Consider the following 19,748-nt stretch of genomic DNA (forward strand, 5'->3'; position numbering starts at 1 on the left):
CAAACCACATGCGACGATGGATTCCCCAAGTTCAGAATCACAGTCATAGTTTTATTGATTTCTAGTTTTAAGCCTTGAATATTATGCTTGGGTATTTGACTGTAGGTACTAATAAGCTGCTGTTATTCCATGCCAGATTCCTGGACAGTTCCATGAGTCTTCCAATGGGTGGTCACAGTATTTTATTTGGAGATGCATTTACATACGCTAGAAGGGCCATATATTGATTTTTTTTTTATGATCATCAAGTAGGTTAAATATCCTTACAGCTTGCTTACTTGATGATGGACTTAATTCAAAACATCTTCATTAGAATGTGCATAATAATGAATGTTCATGATTTTATGTGTATTATGGCAGTTGTAAGTATAGTCCCAGTTTGGCACATGAATGCAGCCATGAAAAGAATGGCACATAAAACCAAACTCATGTTTCTTTTCAAACCATTTCAGCTTACACTGAACTGTGTTTTCCTGGGAGTCAAAGATACAGAAATTGATTCATCTCAAGTAGGGACAGTTATTTTCCTCTGCTTTTTTCCAGTCTTTTGATTCCAAAGGACAGGAATTAAGATAATAGCCAAAATGAGGTAATAATTAACCTTAAAACTTAATATTCTCTTCAATTTTTGGTTATATAGCTTCACTGTTGGACATTCTGTGAATTGTATTTCTCAAGCTGATCGCACTGCAAGAACACATACAGATACCATGTGTGTGGATCTTTCTTTTTGTTTTGAAAGGGGCTGGGTTTTTTCACCCTGCACTGAGCTATACTCTATATCCTTCAGCTTCTATTTCACTAAAAAACAGCCTTCGCTGCAGAGATATTTCATCACAATCATTCTACTAAAAGCTAGGAACAAAGTGAAGCAATGCAAAAATTTCCTGCCAAACCTTTAATAGCTTATTGCAGTGGATGCCTACAGAAGTTTCAAATACTCGCTTGCAGGCTTGTTTAGTGGAGAAAGAATTTCAGAAAATCATCCTCATAGGGCCTTAAACCCTAGGATTTTTCTTAAGTAAAATTCCTTATGAAGAATTTTAGCCCAGTGGGAAGAAACACAGAGGCTTCAGGCCATACTGTCACCCCTTACGGAAGCTTTATTGGGCTGGTGAGCTTCTGTCAGGCCATCTGCTGTAAGTGGATCTCTCCAGGCCTGCATTTAACAGCATGTGCCATATGCATTAACTTGTAGGAAGTCCTCTGCTTGTTGACCAGTTTCCTGCTCTTTTTCTTGTTGTTATAAATACTTTCTGCGGACACTTTCTGTATTCTTGCAACTTTTCAACTCTATGATAAGTTTCTCTCAGCTCTCACTGACAGGAATTATAAATGCATGGCGACAATTTGCGTAGATTGCAAACCTGTGATGGTAGAAAGCTACACCTTGCCAGGGGCAGCCTAGGAAAGGAGGAGACGGCCCTCTCTGGGGGTGGCTGGTGTGCAGACAGCTGTGCTATTAGCATGGCCCTTAGGCAGGACATCATATTTCTCTTCCTTCCTTCCGTCCTTCCTGTCTTTCTTTCTTCTCTGCTAGACAACAGAAGAACCAGAGCAGGTGATGCAGATTTATGGAGAAGGGGAAAAGGAACTTCTTCTCAACCACAGGCCTGTTTTGCACTCCCCTGCCCCTCCAGTGGTGCAGTGTTGGCAAAACCATGCTGTCAGCTGCTGCACAGGTCTCCAGCTTCCCTCTAGCCTCTCTCCAAAGGCAGAGAGGGGCTGCAGCATTGCACGTCAGCTGGGAGTGCTTGTGCGTATATAATCTTTCACCCAGACATGCTTCGCCTGCTTGCCCCAGCACTGTCAGGTACAGACATCAGGCATGCCCAGTCCTTGCATTCACTTGAAGCTGCAGCCAGCCTTTGGGAAAGGACAGTCCTCATCCCCTGCTTCACTCCTTTGGGTCACTAGAAAGGAGAGGTAAAAAGAAAGCTCTCACTGCTCTCTTGGGCACAGGCACATTTGAACACATCTTTGTCATCTCCCACAGAGTGAGCATGAGTTATGTGCATTGTCGCTTTGTGTTTACATCTTAAATCTGCTTTTCCTTGAGTCATATAGTTGTGTGAGTCTGAATGTCCACAGGGAGAGGCAGAAAGGGCAGGGATGGGAAGCAAGCCTCAGACTCTTGTGTCTGCTAAGCAAAGCTTGCAGATGGGGAAATACAGGAGCAGTTAGGAATTGGTTTCCTTTTGTTTTGCTCTCAGATTGCGCGGTGGATGGGCTGGACCTGCAAATTCAGACTTGGCGTAGGGCTGCCAGGACTGCTCAGTCGCTTTTCTCCTGCCCAGTGCAGCGACTCTGAGACTCCCCCTGCATCTGATTAATGAATGAGTCAGCAGCTTGTGCGGTCTTTTCTCATAATATTTCAGCTCCACTGTGGCACTGTTGTATTTGTGTATGCCAGCCTCATTCCAGAGACTTTGACACTAAGCTCTTACAGCCCTAATGTGCTTACATAACATGATACGGAGAACCAAGAAAGTAAATTTAATTAAAATATTTCCCCACTGCTTCTGACACACAAGGAGAGACAAAAGGAAGACACTTCTTTTTTGAACACTAAAGAGTAATGTGGCACCCTCACAAAAACACACAAGGAAACTGAAGACACTGGTGGTGTATAGTATATCTAAAAAGGGGACTAATCTTTTAAAGTTTAGGTATTAATCATCTGAAATTAAGAAGAACCTGTGCCTTTGATGGCTGAATTAATGTTTTGGTTTCCTTTAGCCATTGAGTTGACATCTGTGAAAGATATGTTCGTAAAAGTAAGTAAAAAATCCCAAACCCTTTTAAATTCAGTATCAACTTCGTTCTAGAAGAAGGTTCATTAGTTATTTGACCAACATTGCTAGTGAAAATAAATAACCCACTGCATACAAATATTGCTGCAATCAGCTTCCTGCTAATGCCTTAGAGAATTCTAGAGCAAATTTTTGAAGGAGCTTCTGCTGAATGTTCAGCTTTTGCACAGCTTTCACTTCTCTCTGTAGTTTTATACAAGAATAGAAGTACACTTATCCCAATTAAAAAGCAACACTCATCAGATGTAACAAAGCAGTAGTATCTGGGAGACCCACAGGTTTCCCCATACTCCAAAAGAAAACAGCAGGGTCTCTCAACTGGTAACTGTAATTGTATCCTAGCTTTTCAGGGAAAAATACATCAAATATAATTGCATGAATTGAATCTCTTTGCTTGGGGAAATAAAACCCATTTGATGAATGGAAGTGAAATCTTTCTGATTTAATGACATCCTGAAAATGAAGTCTGCAGCCCCATGAACTCCATTTATTGCTTCACATCTTACACAGTACTGTAAGATGTCAAATGTTTATCAGCATGTTTTGAAATCTGGAGTAGAATACACATATTGTAAGATACTCCTTCCTTTTAGCTGCACTAGTTAAAGCTCCGCTTCCTCTCCTCTTGCCAAAGGGCAGAGCAACTTGCAGTTCTGTGGACTGCTACATTGCTTTCTATAGACTGGTGACATGACGCTCAGGAGGCAGTTAAGGAAAGATCCCTTTTCTTAAATAATACATCCTTCCTCACCCTTACCTGACAAGTAGTGGAGCTTCATCCAGGCAAACAAACAGTTGACATACCATGGGAATTGAGTTACCTTTTTTATCTTGTGTCTTTTCAATAGCTCTTCTACTGCCCTCCCTGTATGTCCTATCTCCTCTTTTTCACTGTATTTAGCTGCCTCTTGAACTTGCATCCCTGCTGCAAATGTAGAGACATCAAAGTAGGAAGTGAAGGGTAACCATTACACATATGGTCTGTTTTTGTTTGAAAACAGTGTAATAACTGGTTTCCTGGGTCCAGAACCCATACAATAAAAAATAATTTGCCACAATGGGATTATTTATTGTAGGTTGAATGAAGCATTTATTATGGTCTGTGAAAAATTTTTCAGCCTATCATTCTGTCTCATGAAAATTAGAAATATTTTTTTAATTGAGATTGAAGCAAAGCGTCTTTTTTTCTGACCCTCTTTTGGCTTGGTAAAACACACAAAAAAATTAATTAATTTTTCCACAAATTTTTTGCTGTCACATTACCTTGCATGTAGAGACAGCAAAGTCATTGAGACAGCCCACAATAAGTGAAGCCTGCAGCCCTGATCCACAATTGCTTGTTCTAGTCACCAGGTAGCAGTTCTGGCCTTTCCTGCACAGACAGTCAGCTACAGCTGGAACTGCCTGGAAAACAGGCAGTTGCTTCTGAAAACACAACTTCAGAACTTCTTGTAGCTCTATATTTGATTGTGGGCTGAAAGAGATGGATGGGTATTTCGATGTTTTCATATAGAATAACTGACTTTTACTAATCTGAATTGTTTCCTGTGATTTACATTTGGAAATGAGTACAGCGACATGAACAAAAGTCCTCTTTATACTGTCAAGACGTGAGGATTTCATTCAGCCATACAATATTAATGAACAGAGTGCACTTGTTATTAAGGTGATATGAAGAGAGAAAGCCAGTTAGTGCACAGGTTTTGAACATACTATCATTATATTAATTACACTGAGAGACATTATAATCTGTGTGATTCATTTTGCAGTGCCTTAAAGTGAAATTTGTTAAATAATTTTGTTATCTTTGTTGAGAGATAATGGTAAGAGATGTTATAAATGTAGGAGGGAGTGAACAGGCAATATTTGTAAAATATCTGAAGCAATAAGGGCAAATGAATTTAAACAAATGAAATCCTTTGCAAAAATTATTTCATAGAATCTTTGTTTGGCATGATTATTCATAGGATTAGGCATTACTAAATGTCCTTATGTGCTAAAAGATGAACTGGCGGGGAAGAAGACTGGCCTGACTGAACAAAGACCTTTGGCTGGAACTCAGGAAAAAAGGAGAGTTTATGATCTTTGTAAGAAGGGGCAGCGCAACTCAGGAGGACTACAAGGGTTTCATGAAGTTATACAGGAAGAAAGTTAGAAGGGCCAAAGCCCATCTAGAACTTAATCTGGCTACTGCCATAACAGTAAAAAATGTTTCTATAAATCCATTAGCAACTTTCCATCATTTGTCAGCAGTCCTGGCAAAGTGGGGAAGACCAGTTGACTGGAAGTTAGCAAATGTGACACCCATCAACAAGAAGGGCAGGAAGGAGGATCCAGGGATCTGCAGGCCTGTTCTGTCCTCAGTGCCAGGGAAGGTTATGGAACAGATCATACCGAGTGCCATCACGCAGCACGTACAGGACAACCAGGTTATCAGGCCCAGCCAGCAAGGGTTTATGAAAGGCAGGTCCAGCTTGACTAGTCTGATCCTCCTTCCATGACAAGAAGACCCACCTAGTGGATGGGGGAAAGGTTGTGGGTGTTGTCTACCTGGACCTAAGTAAAGCCTTGACACCATCTGCCACAGCATTCTCCTGGAGAAGCTGGCTGCTCATGGCTTGGATGGCTGTACTCTGCGCTGGGTAAAAAGCTTGCTGAATGGCCAAGCCCGAAGGGTGGCAGTAAATGGAGTTACATCCATGTGGTGGCCAGTCACAAGTGGTGTTCCCCAGGGCTCCGTACTGGGGCCACTCCTGTTTAACATCTTTATTGACAATCTGGATGAGGGGATCGAGCGCACCCTCAGTAAGTTTGCAGACGACACCAAGCTGGGGGGAATGTTGATCTGCCTGAGGGCAGGAAGGCTCTGCAGGGGGATCTGGACAGGCTGGGCTGATGGGCCGAGGCCAATTGTATGAGGATCAACAAGGACAAGTGCCAGGTCCTGCACTTGGGTCACACCAACCCCATGGGGCACTACAGGCTGGGTGAAGAGCAGCTGGAAAGCTGCCTGGTGGAAAGGTACCTGGGGTTTCTGGTCAACAGCCAGCTGAGCATGAGCCAACGGTGTACCCAGGTGGCCAAGGCAGCCAACAGCGTCCTGGCTGGTGTCAGAAGCAGTGTGGCCAGCAGGACGAGGGCAGTGATCACCCCCCTGTACCCGGCACCGGTGAGGCCGCACCTGGAACCCTGTGTTCAGGTGGAGGCCCCTCACTGCAAGGCAGACACTGAGGTGCTGGAGCGTGTCCAGAGACGGGCAACGGAGCTGGGGAAGGGTCTGGAGCACAAGTCTGATGGGGAGCGGCTGAGGGAGCTGGGGGTGTTTAGCCTGGACAAGAGGAGGTTCAGGGAGGACAGAAGCTCTCTACAAGTACCTGAAAGGAGGTTTGTAGTGAGGTGGGTGTCAGTCTCTTCTCCCAGCTAACAAGGAATAGGATGAGAGGAAATAACCTCAAGTTGCACAGGAGGGTTTAAACTGCATGTTAGGAAAAACTTCTTCACTGAAAGGCTGGTCAAGCACTGGAACTGGCTGCCCAAGGAAGTGCTTGAGTCACCATCCCTGAAGGCATTTAAGATACATGCAGATGTGGCATTTAGGGACATGGTTTGGTGGTGGACTTGGCAGTCCTGGTTTAATGGTTGGATTGGTGATCTTAAAGGTCTTTTCCAACCTAAAAAATTCTATGGTTCTAAATAAAATGAAAGAAAAAAATATTTTGAGGAACAGTGATAAAACAGAACTGTAAAATTAATTGAATTTTCTCTCCTGTGTCCAAAGATAAAAGCATAGGTAGTTAAGCATCCAAATAAAATTGCTCTAATTTTTCTAAGCCAAATATCCTAAAATTCTACTAAAATTCATCATCTTTCATGTGTCATTTAGTTTCCAGAATAATTTTTAGCTCTTATCTTTAGAGACCCAGATTTGAAATGACAGATCAGTTCAGGCTTCTGTCCTGCTCCTTGCAAGGCCGTATGATACAAATTTGTTGTGTTCCGAGTTTGTCAGGTCTCCTCTTTAACATGAGACACTGCAAGATATGTGCCTTCCATTGTTTTCCAAGAACATGTTATGTCACTAGCTCATCTCTGCACAAGCTCATACAGAGCCAGTTGAGTACGTTTGCTCAGAGTCAGGGTATTTTTTGTTTTGCTGAGTTTTTTTAAATTCAGTTCAGTTTGAAGGGAGCTACAATGGCCATCTAGTCCAACTGCCTCGCCACTTCAGGGCTGACCAAAAGTTAAAGCATGTTATTAAAAGCATTGTCCAAATGCTTCTTAATCACTGACAGGCCTGGGGCACTGACCACCTCTCTAGGAAGCCTGTTCTATTTTTTAACCATCCTGTGGGTAAGGTGGTGTGTGTTGGAACTGAAGGAGAGAATAAGAAATCTGCCTCCATGGCTTCTCCAACGCATATGGATATTTGCTATAAGCCTGGGTACTTGTCTACCAGTTCATGGCGTAACCCCTGCTCTGCCACCTGGCAAGTTGTTATACACACAACCCAAGTATGGGAGGTTTCTTTTATTTCATCTTCCCAGTGAAAATTAACCCTAATTGTGCTTCCAGAACAATTTTTTTGCTTAAATGAGCACTCATATTGAATGTAACCAACACCATGTTGTAACTCTCAATAAAGCTAAAACGTCATATGGCCTACCCGTGAAGCATATCAATCCCTGGAAGGACTGCTACAAATAAAGAAGACAGTATATACAATTTCTAAGACCTTCAGACCTCTGTCAGGACCACCAGAAAAGATGATAGCTCTCATAATGGTTGCTAACTGGACCAAGACAAAAAAATCTCTTTTTATGTGACCCCAATATTCAGCAGAAGACAGTTAGTAACAAACCATAAAATCTGCCTATTCCATATGAAACATTATCATTTACAACAATTTTATTCAGCAGATTTTGGCTTTTTGTTCTAATCAAGAGTTATCTGTGAACAGACTATGTTCTTTATCAAATGTGTGTGTTTGTTCAAAATTTACCAACTGGCTAGGTATTGATCAGATTCCCCAACCAAAATGTTTTTACATTTCTTTCCATCCTAAATTCCTTCTTGCCCTAGTCTTTCTAGAGAACTGCAAATGACTAATTCTTTGTGCTTTATTTCTTATTTTATACTGACATAGGCTTGTCCTACCTTTACTTTATACAGGAAAATTAACTCATTTCTAGCTGTAATTCTGATAGTGTAGTTTTTCTTAACTTGAGTTTGTCAACTGGGATTTGCATAAGTACCCACTCTGCTCTCAAGAACACTGTTAATCCCACATCAACTTCACAGCAAAGGCACTAGATTAAATTGATGGTTGCTTTACATTCAGGTCCTTCCAAGTACCTAGCTGAAGCCAAGAGTAGTTTGATGTGAGGCACATTATGGTAAAAGGAAAGACTCACAGTGGGTTTCATGACATTTTGGTCTGTTCTCTCCTCTCCCTCTACTTAGGTACTACTTTTAGCACTGTTGGGAGCAGCCACAAGGTGTGCTTAGGGGATTTTTTTTGTTTGTTTATTTTTTGTTTTAGTAGTATATGTGTGTATACCCTCCTCCTTTTTCAGCTTTTAGATTGACTGACAGAAACAAAGACTAAAACCAAAACTGTGATACAAAAAAATGACCCAGACTATTGATGAACTGTTAAAATGAAATTATTAAAGGAAGATTTGCATCGCATCCAATACAAAAATATGTAACTATGAAATTTAGGACACCTGAATTCTTCAAGGTCATTCAAAAAAGTAATGACCTAATTTGAGTGACTACAATTAATCCAGTACTCACGTGGCTTACATTTATTCTTTTTTTTTGCTTAGTGCAAGCTAGGGTCCTCAAAATAATAATAATAACAAAAACAAAAAAAAAGCTAACAAAATACTTTTCCATTTTTAATTTTAATAAGCCCTAGTGTTCAAATCAGTCTTTGTAGATCAATGTTATTTTTCACAAAGGATGTGAAAGGAAGTAAAAACAAGTTTCATAGTCCAGAGTTCTGCTTTGACCCTTTCAAAGACCTACTGAGGAAAAATGCAATATCACAGAGAAGTCCCATAATAAACATTGTTTAGTTCTTGTATTTCTTGACAAGCTGTCCTATGAAAACCTAAATGAACATCGATTACCTCTGTTTTGTCTCTGGTTGAACATAATTACATGATTTCATTTGTTTTAAAAAACCCCACACATTTCTTACTGATTGCATAAGTGAATTTTTACAAGCTCAAATGCATAGGTATATCAAAAATTTACAATGATGAAAATGAAATAAAATAGATTTTGACTGTGGGAAGTTAAGTTTGGGTAAAGCATGACTTCTTATGCTGGATTTACTGGAAAATATCTTATTTACACATAGGGATGTTGGTATTGCTGATCTGTAGACAATTCATTACCATATGATGCTTCATATATTGTTTTCCATTATAGTACAATTATTTCTATAGGTGATATTAAGGCAGTCACCTTTGCAGTGTGGGACTATATGCTTGGAGCCTTAATGTAAGCTAGATGTTCACTCACAATTAGTCAAAAGCAAATCCTTCCACCACTGAATATTCATTTTCTTTGGAGGTATGCATATTGTATTGAAATATGAGGAACCAAATGCATACTTTGCAGAGTTAATACATACTTGAGGGCAATGGCCTCTTTTTAAACATTGGCAAGTTCTGTTACATTTAGTTTTCTGCCTCCAGCAGCCAAATGAATGCTTGCCTCAGGAATCATGTATGGATGCTATCATTATCTCCTGCAAGTGTCATTGATGTTTGCGTTCCTTTTTTTTTTTTTTTTTTTTTTTAAACTAATTGAGAAATCAATGAGGTATTTGAGATAAACTCCTAGGTAGAAAACAGCTGATTGTGCGTGCTGTGCACTATCAGTCATTTTGTGATCTCGTCCATGACTTGCTGCCTAGAAGCTTCATGAGAGGACTGCCGGACTGGGCACAGGGGCTTTCTGCCTTTCTTTCACATAAGGATGGACAACACATTCATTTTCTATCTATAGGAAAGGAGAATATGTGATAAATTCATGGTCTGTTAATCCTAAGGGACTAAGCAGCAGATAAAACACACCTAGAGATAGTATATTCAGACAGCATATTATATTCAGGCAACAGATGTCTAGACTATGCCATATGTACTATATGCAGTACATAAGTGAGGGTACATGCACTGGCATACTCTCTGCTTCCCTAGGTAAATATTGTCAGCTTACACAGAAGATTTCTATTCTTTCGGTGTTTCTGAACATGGGTCTGAATGTCATTGGTTTCATGTGATTTGCATGGGACCTATGAACCTTCTCCTGCAAAGAAAGTGGCAGATACATTGCCTCCGGGAAATATTTCTCCAGCTGCTCCTTGCTTGGTGGTGCTGATAGTGAATGTATGACAGTGAGAGGAGCACATGAACTCATTCAGTCGTATTACGCTCTTTTCACAAGGCTTTTTTAATTCACCATCACAACTGTGTGCTATGTTCAGCTCATCTGGAAAATAGGTACCGAGGCAAGATTTTCTTGCCCAGTTGTGATGAATGTCCTGTGCAAGAGAGACCCAGAGAAAGGAAGCTAGACAACCCTGCCTTTGGAATCTCTGCTATCCTAATGGATCCCCACCTGACATTTCTGAGTTGTAGGGTAAACAAGCTGAGAACTACCAGATCAGACCCTTTTCCACAGATAAATGTAAGGATGGTCTTCATGATTTGATATGAAAGCCATAACATATCTACATTCAGGAAAGAAACTATTTTTTGAAAGTTCCAGTGAACTTACAGATCTTCCTCTTTTCTTCATATTAAAATGACAACTATCTTCTCCAACCTGGATTTGAGAAGTGTCAGTTAACACCTAGTCTCTCACACATCCTACTTCCCCAGTGTAGACAAGGTGTTACTTAGACAAAGTAACAGAGAGTGGATTGCAAATGCCTGTTAAACACCGAGTAACGTGGGAGGTCTACAGATAAAAGCATCTTGCAGTTTGGAGCATATTGTGATAGAATGACTCAGGGGGAAGGAAACAAAACAGGGAGGTTTCTTGCTTGCAGCTCCCTCAGGACCCCTGCAGCACAGGTCAGCTATGACTCGGGGTCAATGCTGACAGCACTCAGCAGCTCGTGACGGAAAGCGGGGAAACGGCCCAGGACCCAGCGGGGGCTGATGTGAAATGCAGACACAAATGGCACCCTCTGGCAGTGCCTGCACATCAGCCCATCAGAGCTGAAATCCACATGTGGGGAAAACCTTCACTGCCACGTTTTTTCTGATCAAGGGACAGAGACTTCAATGTCTACTCTTGCTGCAGTTACATAAATGTCTTTTAGTACTATAAACTTTGTTTGACTTTCTGTAGCAATTCCAAATTGGCATATCTACTACTACTTTTAGCTAAAATGATTATTTCTGATAGCTTCAGAAGTGATGATCATTTAGGTTGTTTACTTATTAACACTGAAAGGGACATAGCTATCTTGGCCCTCAAAAATATGAGATTAAAAAAATATCTTCAAATGTGACAAAAAGTCAAATTTACAAGCAAATTAAAAATTGTTCTAGCTGAAATTTATCCCTTCCTAGCATACGTAACATTGTGGAATGACAAGCAAAATTTCGAAAAGAACAAATTCTAGCTGACAATTTGATTAAAATGGTGCTTTCTCATGAGACATTTCACTTTCAATGAATTAAAGATTTCTGGGGGGGGGGGGGGGAAAGTGTGGGTTTGGGTTTTTTATTTAATTGAAATCCCTGGCTGGCACCTTGTTTATGCTTCTAAAGCTTTGTAAGAGAAATAAGAAAATCCCTCTTTATGTCTCGTTCTTTTTCATATTTTCACGTTATTTCATCTTTGTTTATAACACTTGTTTTTCTTACTATTGTAGGCAATGAAAGCCTGGAAGAAAATTATGTGCAGGACAGTAAAATGGGATTTGTCATCAATGCTATATATGCTATGGCTCATGGGCTACAAAATATGCATCATTCCCTTTGCCCTGGACATGTTGGGCTGTGTGATGCTATGAAGCCAATCGATGGCAGCAAGCTCTTGGAGTTCCTTCTCAAATCCTCGTTCATCGGTGTTTCTGGAGAAGAAGTTTGGTTTGATGAAAAGGGAGATGCCCCTGGAAGGTAAAGAGATGTTTCACCTCAACTAGTTAAACCATGTGTTGGGAAGGGGGAATGTTGCTGGGTTTGGTGATGGAGATTTCTTTGGCCATTTTGCTAAAGCATACAGCATGCATACCGCGAGACATAAATGGAGTTACTGGGGTTAGTCTTACCATTAGCCAGAAGTAACACTGGTAACACACAATACAGGCATAGCTACAGCTTGTACTGGGACAGGAACTACAGCAGAGCCTGTGAAATTTCTAGTGTTTCAGGAGAGGACAAACCTTGTATCTCACAGACTTTTGGTGCGTACCACTGGTACTCCGCACCAGGGTCTTAATATGTATAAAGCCTGATACAAGTGATTGGAATTTAATGAAGCATTTACTTAATAAGGTTGTGAAGGTAAAGCTGTAGAGCACTTCCTTTTCCAACTGGAGCTCTGCTGAATCCTTGCCAGCAACTATTTAGTTCTGCTTGGTGAACTCCTGTGTGCTCTCTCAACTTGTTTCACTCCAAATAAGATCTCCTGTTCCAGAGTTTAAAAATAGATAATTTTAATATTTTTTTTTCCCTGAAGATACTGTGTTTCACTCATTTGGGGTCTGGTAAATTCCAGCTGTGGTAACTGCTACTGTCTATCCCTTGCTAGCAAACACAGTATGTACCTGAGCAATATGTGAAACGGGAACTTTGTGGACTTGGACGTCACCTTTGTTCCTCTTACAGGAGCCAGCTGACAGAAATTTTTTCCTCTTCATTTAGTTCTGTGGCCTCTATCCAACAACTTTAACTGTGACACCTCCCAGAAGGATTTATTTTTCAGTTTGTTTGTTGGGTTTTGGTGCTTTTCTTTTCTTTATAAATAACTTTATTTCAGCTGCTGAAGTGCAAATTCCATTATTAACTGAAACCTACTCAGAGGTTACTTCATTGAAGTTAGTTTTCCTGCTGAGTGATTAAAGTGTTATAAAAGACTCTCTCACTCCATCTTTGGGCTTATTGCATAAATGCATCTGAATGCCAACACTGCACAATGAGACTGCTTTGGAACAAACAAGTTTGCAGTCTGGCATATGCCTTCAAAGAGTACTCCTAAGACAGAGCGGCCTTAAAGCAGCTCTTTTCTCTATTACTAACCTTTATCAGCAGAACTGTCCAACATTTTTACCATTTTCTATTTGCATTTCTTGTTATATTTAAACAGTATATACATTTAAACAACTTGTTACATTTAAATAGTAATAAAAACCTGGTCAGTTTGGTCTTCTGGAGCGTTGTATACTTCAGATTTTTTTAGTCAGAGATATAGATGAGCTAGGTCAGACTTTGAAAGTAGAGGCAAGTAGTTCTGTTACAGCCCAACACATACTTACTGACACAAATACATAAATCAAGTCTTTGCACACATAATTTAGATAAGACAGAGAAATTACTGCTTAGTGTAACTTTATTACACACTACTTATGTCCATAAAAGTATTACTTCATCTTTGCATATGCTACATTGTCTGCCTGTTAGTTATTTGCTTTGATGTTTAGGTGTAATTTTCCAGTTTTAGCCCAAATCTTACTTATTATCTTGTCACCTGAGAGCATTTCCAAACCTATCAAAAGTACCAAGCATAGAACTAGAATGAACAGTTCCTGAACTGAAGATATAGGAGGGATTATATCAGGATATTTTTCTGAGTAGGTCAGAATGACAGAAATTATTCTATCCATTATTTTCTTCTATAGGAAGGTTCATTTCTCCTGATACCCTGGCCTATTTAGAATTTGATGGGTTATTTTAGGTGAGTTTGGGATTTGGTTTCTTTGTTGTTGCTATTCCTCATTTATATTTTCGCAGCTGGAGTTAGCAAGTTTGGGCAAGAAAATTCAATTAACCTTTTTGTTATTCATGCTGTAATCCTTGGATCGGATCAGTCTGTGGCATTTATGACAGGGACAATATCATATCAGACAATGGTGATGTGTATATGAAACGCTATCTATATGGTCTGTCAGATCTTTGTATGCCAGCAGTAGTTTATGCCCATGCATATTGCATTTAGCTTCAGATTAGCCCCAGTGTTCCCACAGCTCCATGTGGAAAACTTCTTTGTGGATGAGTGAACAGACCATACCATTGTATCAATATTCAAAAGAGCTTTTCTACCTCAGCAAAATACAAACACCACATACAACACCTAAACACAGCAGAGATCACCAGATCTGAAATTTCCTAGGTTTTTTAGCTTTTCTGTGCCAGTGCAAGAATGTCACACAAATAGGTAAAAAGATTTGTGATACAATGTTACCATATCATATGAACAAATCAACTTCACAAGATGGAATAAATCAATATTCCTTCTTAGAAGGCAGCACCCTTCCTCATACTTTATTTTCAAAATCTGTGAGGTTCTTTGAGCAATTGGCTCTCACCAGCTCCTAGTTACTATCATCATGAGTACAGATGCCTGTAGTTATGTTTGCCTGACACATAATTTCCTGTTTTGAACACCCTACAGCTTCATCACACCTTAACCGTTTGTTTAGATACAACTCTTTTTCTGTCCCAGGCTCAGTTCATGGTTTCAAGCTTTTTTCAAAATGAGATTAGAAAACTTGAAGCATTTTTTGAAGGTTTATTTCTTCTATGCAGAATCTTTTCTTTGAAGAGCTTTTATGCAGAAATGTGAAGCAGACCTTTATCAGAAGGGCACAAATATAGTCACTTAACTGACTGCACTACCTCTGGGGAAAATGATATTGATGTAGCTCTGCAAAATCAACAGTATGTGCTCTCTATACTGTCATGAAGAACATGCTGGTAAAATTGCTGAACTTCTTACTTTCATTGAGTACTTCCCATTTCCTTTCTCAATAGTAATCATATCACTCAGATTTCCAGAAAGACTGGAAAAGGTGTGAGGGATGCAGTAGTCAATACCACATCCTTCTCTGGGCCTATGCAAGGGGCAAATAATTTTGAGCTCTTGTCTGTTCTAGGGTAACTGCCTACTTTTAGCTTATGGCAGGTATGAAGAAACTTACCTCTCTAGGACAAAAAATTTGTGTGGGGCTCTGACCATAAAAAGATATGTAACAGTGGGCAGGAGAAATGGACCTCTGATATATGGAGAAATGCTGAGGTTCATTAGCTAACAGAAACACTGTGTTTCACTTTACCTTAACTAGACTTGGACACAGACCTATATAAGTCCGTCTAGTTCAAAAATTCCAGTAGCTGTCCTGGCTTCAGACGTGGCAATTCTATCAACTCCAATGCTTTGAGTAAATTATCAAATGCATAAAGCAAAGACTTCAAACTTGTATATAAAGGAACCTTTTGTCCAATTTATGTGGTTGTTTTGGAGTATGGCTTCGTGGGTTGTTGTTTTGGCCAGTTACATCCCAGTGCTTTGCTCAGCATTACTGTTTTCCATTCTGCCTTCCAGTATAGCATACCTCACTGCTGGTCTGGTATTATGGCTATGGAAAAAGGTAACTTCAGCTGTCTCAGACTCATTGGAGTAACAATATGCCTGTGGCCAGCTGGCTAATGTTCTGGCTCACCTCACAAATAACTTGTTCATATGACACCACCTATTTGGTCACATCATTTTCCAATATACCAGAGAGCTTGCTCTTATGTTAAGAAGAATTAATTTTCTTATCTGCAGAGTGTTTTCATGGCTTCTGTAAATGCTGCCCTATATGTGTGAAATCCAGCTGCCTCCATGGTCCTCACTCTCTTAGAGCTTCACAACTTTTGTCAAATCCACTTCTTTTGGGATAACAATTTTTAGCTTGGACATAGACCAGAACTGTTACAGTTGTACGTATGTGAATGAGTGGATGGGGGGAGGTATTCCAGCACTGAACTTGCCCTTAATCAAAGCAGATTTATTTTTTATTAAGAACAAGAAGGAAAGGATGAAGAACTTATGCACATCTCCATGTACCAAGTGTAGTTAGAGTTAGACTGCATTTTTCCACTTAAATTTCAAGCCGCATATCAAAGCTGCAAACGTTGTACTACAACTTGTCATATGCAAGACTGTGCAAAAGCTTTTAGTCTGCATACTTTATTCTTTGACAGATAACTGATAGAAAAGGGAAAAGTCTTATAAGAAAACATAAGAATGGCTTTCAACCTAAAATCACGTCCCTGAAATTGCCAACCCCTGATTGATATTGCATTAATGCCATTCTGTACCTTGTAATATATTTTAGCAAAAATGAAAACTGTGCAGGCTCAAAAATTCCATTAAGGGAATGTGAGGTTTTAGTAATCTTTTATTCCCCTTCCGGAATTCATTTTCCAGCCCAGAGTAACTTACTTTGTATCAGTCTAATACAAGGTCACACTAAAATTCGAGTAGGTTCTTCTTTCTAGGAAGAGGCATGTACATTCCTGCTCAGTTTTACTCCTGTCTGTTGAGTCTATATTATAAAGTGCCAGGCTCTTTTTACTTCTTGATATCCTGATTCTTCATAGTCCTGAAAACATTTTTTTTTTTTATATTCTCCCTTCATAAGGACTGAGATATGAGAGGGAACTGTTTCCTAGTGAATTTTAAATTTACACCTTTTCTAAGCAACACCTCAATTAATAGCTGATTAAGAATCAATAGAGCTGCCTCCTGCTAGGAGCTCCACGGAATTCAATGGCAAGAGCCCCTTTTCCCACGTGATTCGTCGGAGCTCTGCAATGGCACTGACATTGTCAGTGGCAAGACTGAGGTCTAAATACAGCTGTAAATGTGCACTTCTTTAAATTACCTTTAACTAGAGAAATTCCAAAGACTCAGTTAAGACAGACAGACATCTAGAGTGTAATTCTAGCACCTCTCTCCTCTGTGAAGTGCAGAGGTTGAAATTTTGCATGTTTGAACCTCAGAATGGAAAAGAAATAAATGGATGTCTCTCTTTGGCCACAACTAAGCATCCCAGTTTTATTTATGGCTCATAGTTTGCTTACCTTTCATTCCTAAAGAACATACAGATTAGCAACAGTTCTTATAAACAAAAGATATTTTTTTTCTCCAGAAGCAGACAATCCAGTTGAGAAAAACAAGGCAGTAACTCCCAGGCCTGGCAAACAGAAGATGCTTTTCAACACTCAGAAGGTGATTTTTAGCTCCAGTGCTGATTTCTGGTTCTCAGCCCTCTTTCTCTTGTCCTTTTTTAAACAGCACCCCACCCCCCCTTCTCATCTGAAGAGGCCAGGCTGTAGGTCCAGCCTCTTTTGTAGTTCTTCTTCTCTGTGCACTCTCCAATATTACTTCTCCCATTCTTGCTTATTTCCTACTAAGAAATCACCACAGTTAATCACTGCTTTGCACAAGCTACACTATGTAGGTTAAAGAGAGAACAGTACAACTAGCAGTAAGGGATTCACTCACACCAGGTCCAACAAATGAAAGGCAATGATGGAGGCAGGGAAGCTGTTTATTGTAGCAATGTTTTATGCTTCCGTTACATTAGCCTTGGGAAGTTCTCTCCTAGTTGCCTGGGGTGAGGAGGGAAATTTTGTGCCCGAGCTGCAAATTTTTCCTGACAGTCTCACTGGGCTGGGTAATAGAAATAGTTGAACGAGTGCTTACAGTTAACTTATGGCATACTGGTTCAGTTAGTTTGAGCATTTCTACTGATTACTTCAAGTTCCCAGCAGAAGCTACACTGCAACCAGCCTGTATGTAGGCACCAAGTGAATGTTTAAGGCATCTTGAAAAATGGCTAAAAACCACACCATCCATCCAGTGCGTACATGTGCATCTTTAGCAGAGCTGGCTGTCTTTGATGTGTGGTTCTTCTGGACACACAACCTTTTACCCACAGTTTTGTGTAAGCAGTTCAGCTGATTGGTAATGGTGTGGCAATCAGAGCTGTCATTTCCCATGATTCTGCTGAAAATCCTACAGGTACGCAAATCCTAAGGGTTGATATGAATATTTATGGAGGCAAAAGGAAAAGGTCAAATTAATTTTTTATCCTTCGTGTTGTAGGACAGTGACTCATCTTCTCTTTTTTTCACTTGCAGGTATGACATCATGAACCTGCAGTACATCGAGCCCAACCGCTATGACTATGTCCTCATTGGGACCTGGCATGAGGGAGTGCTCAACATCGATGACTACAGGATTCAGATGAATAAGAGTGGGATGGTCCGATCGGTGTGCAGTGAGCCTTGTTTGAAGGGCCAGATTAAGGTTTGCCTCAGACTCTAACTTTCTGCTATAGAAATTGAATCATCAGTGTTTTTTTCCCTAAACCCAAGCAAGCTTCTTTTAAGCCAAGGGGTAGGACTTCCTTTTCTTCAGGAAAGCCAAAATTATAGAAATACTCCTAGATTTACATCTTACTCTTACAATCCCACATACAGGCCTATGTTTTCTAAAATTGCCCTTTGTAGAGATGCAGAATCTTCTAGTGTGACAGGATTTGAATTTCACCTTATGTGAGAAAGCACAGAATTTTCATTTAGTCATTGCCTACAACATTCAGTGGCTGTGATTCACTTGGGGGCTGATCCTGAAAATAACGTGACCCATGGGAATGCAGTATTTTGTTCCAGCAATAACACCTGCAAGAAAAAGGGGAAAAAATGCCTATTTGTGTCTCGTGTTCACAACAGGAGGTATGGAAACACAAATGAAATCACTCTGTGTTTACCAAACAGTAGCACTTGTACCAAGCTACAAATAATTTGCCACCTGCCATGTCTGGATGACATAAAGACATGTTTCACCAGTATCAAAATTGTATGGATACAGTAAGTTTAAAATGGCAAGAAGCCCATTCAGTAAAATCACCTTAGAGCAGACCTTCCTTTCTAATTTCATGTAATAAGCACACTTGCAGCTTTTTAATTCTATATTGCTAATCTAAGCAATGTGATTGATGATTTGGCAAAGGAGTAGTGACATATTCCAACAGTCTTGGAGGGGAAACATTATCGTTATTTACTACCCTCCAAAACATCTCTTCCCTGTTTTTGAGATTGTGCAGTTTGTGTATGTGTGTGTATATGTAAACACCATGCATACAAAATGCCAGCTTCGGCTGCCATTGAAGTCTATTGGAATCTCTCCACAGACTGCAGGAGGAAATGTTAACAAGAAAAGCCCACAAAGCCAGCATTCAATAAAACAAATATTTTGTGTTTCACTACTACACTTAGCTCTGCATATAGATGGATAGGAAGATCCTGGAGAGAAGGCTTGATTCCTCCTTTCTGGTAAACAGAGCTAGAGTCTTTGTTGGAACCCCATGAGCTGGAGAAATCCTTAATCTTTCTTTTAGCCTCAGCATAATGGAACTAGGAATCAAGACAAGAAAACCAGCTTTTCAACATTGGATCATTAAATTTAGCAGCTTCACAGCAGAGAAAGATACAGCTTTCAGGGACATTTCTCTCCAAAAGAGCAATATGGTCACTGCATATTGGTTTTATTTTCTACTAGGACCCATTACATCTTTTAAGCAGTATATTTTTTAATTTGCTCTTATTTGAATTTCTGTTTACACTAGTGTAATGAGCTCCAAAGAGACTTCCATGTAAATTGGTATTTATGTGTCTGTGTGCACTTGTGTGTGTATATTTATATATCTATCTATGCATGAATCACTCTTTGTTCTAACCTTTGACTTTGTTTATGGTTTTTGGTATGCAACAGATATTAAGCGTGGGCTGAGCTACTTGTCCTGACCTGAACCATCTCTCAGATTAAGCCTTTTCTCAAGCCTGACTGAAAATATAACACTCACCATGCCTCTGTACCAAAGAGAAAAAATGTTTTGTACTTTTAACTCAGACT

General features: G+C 39.9%; 1 protein-coding gene across 2 annotated transcripts in view; it reads left to right on the forward strand.

The window, feature by feature from the left end:
• Positions 1 to 19,748, forward strand: part of GRM1 (glutamate metabotropic receptor 1) — a 195,708-nt gene that overhangs the window by 136,712 nt on the left and 39,248 nt on the right. For both annotated transcript variants that reach the window (XM_056344584.1, XM_056344585.1), the window contains exons 4-5: positions 11,713 to 11,959; positions 17,972 to 18,140. In XM_056344584.1, the coding sequence (XP_056200559.1) occupies positions 11,713 to 11,959; positions 17,972 to 18,140 (416 nt within the window). The remainder of the gene's footprint in view (positions 1 to 11,712; positions 11,960 to 17,971; positions 18,141 to 19,748) is intronic.

The sequence above is a fragment of the Falco biarmicus genome, chromosome 6 (genome assembly GCF_023638135.1).
Source record: "Falco biarmicus isolate bFalBia1 chromosome 6, bFalBia1.pri, whole genome shotgun sequence".
Classification (NCBI taxonomy): domain Eukaryota; kingdom Metazoa; phylum Chordata; class Aves; order Falconiformes; family Falconidae; genus Falco; species Falco biarmicus.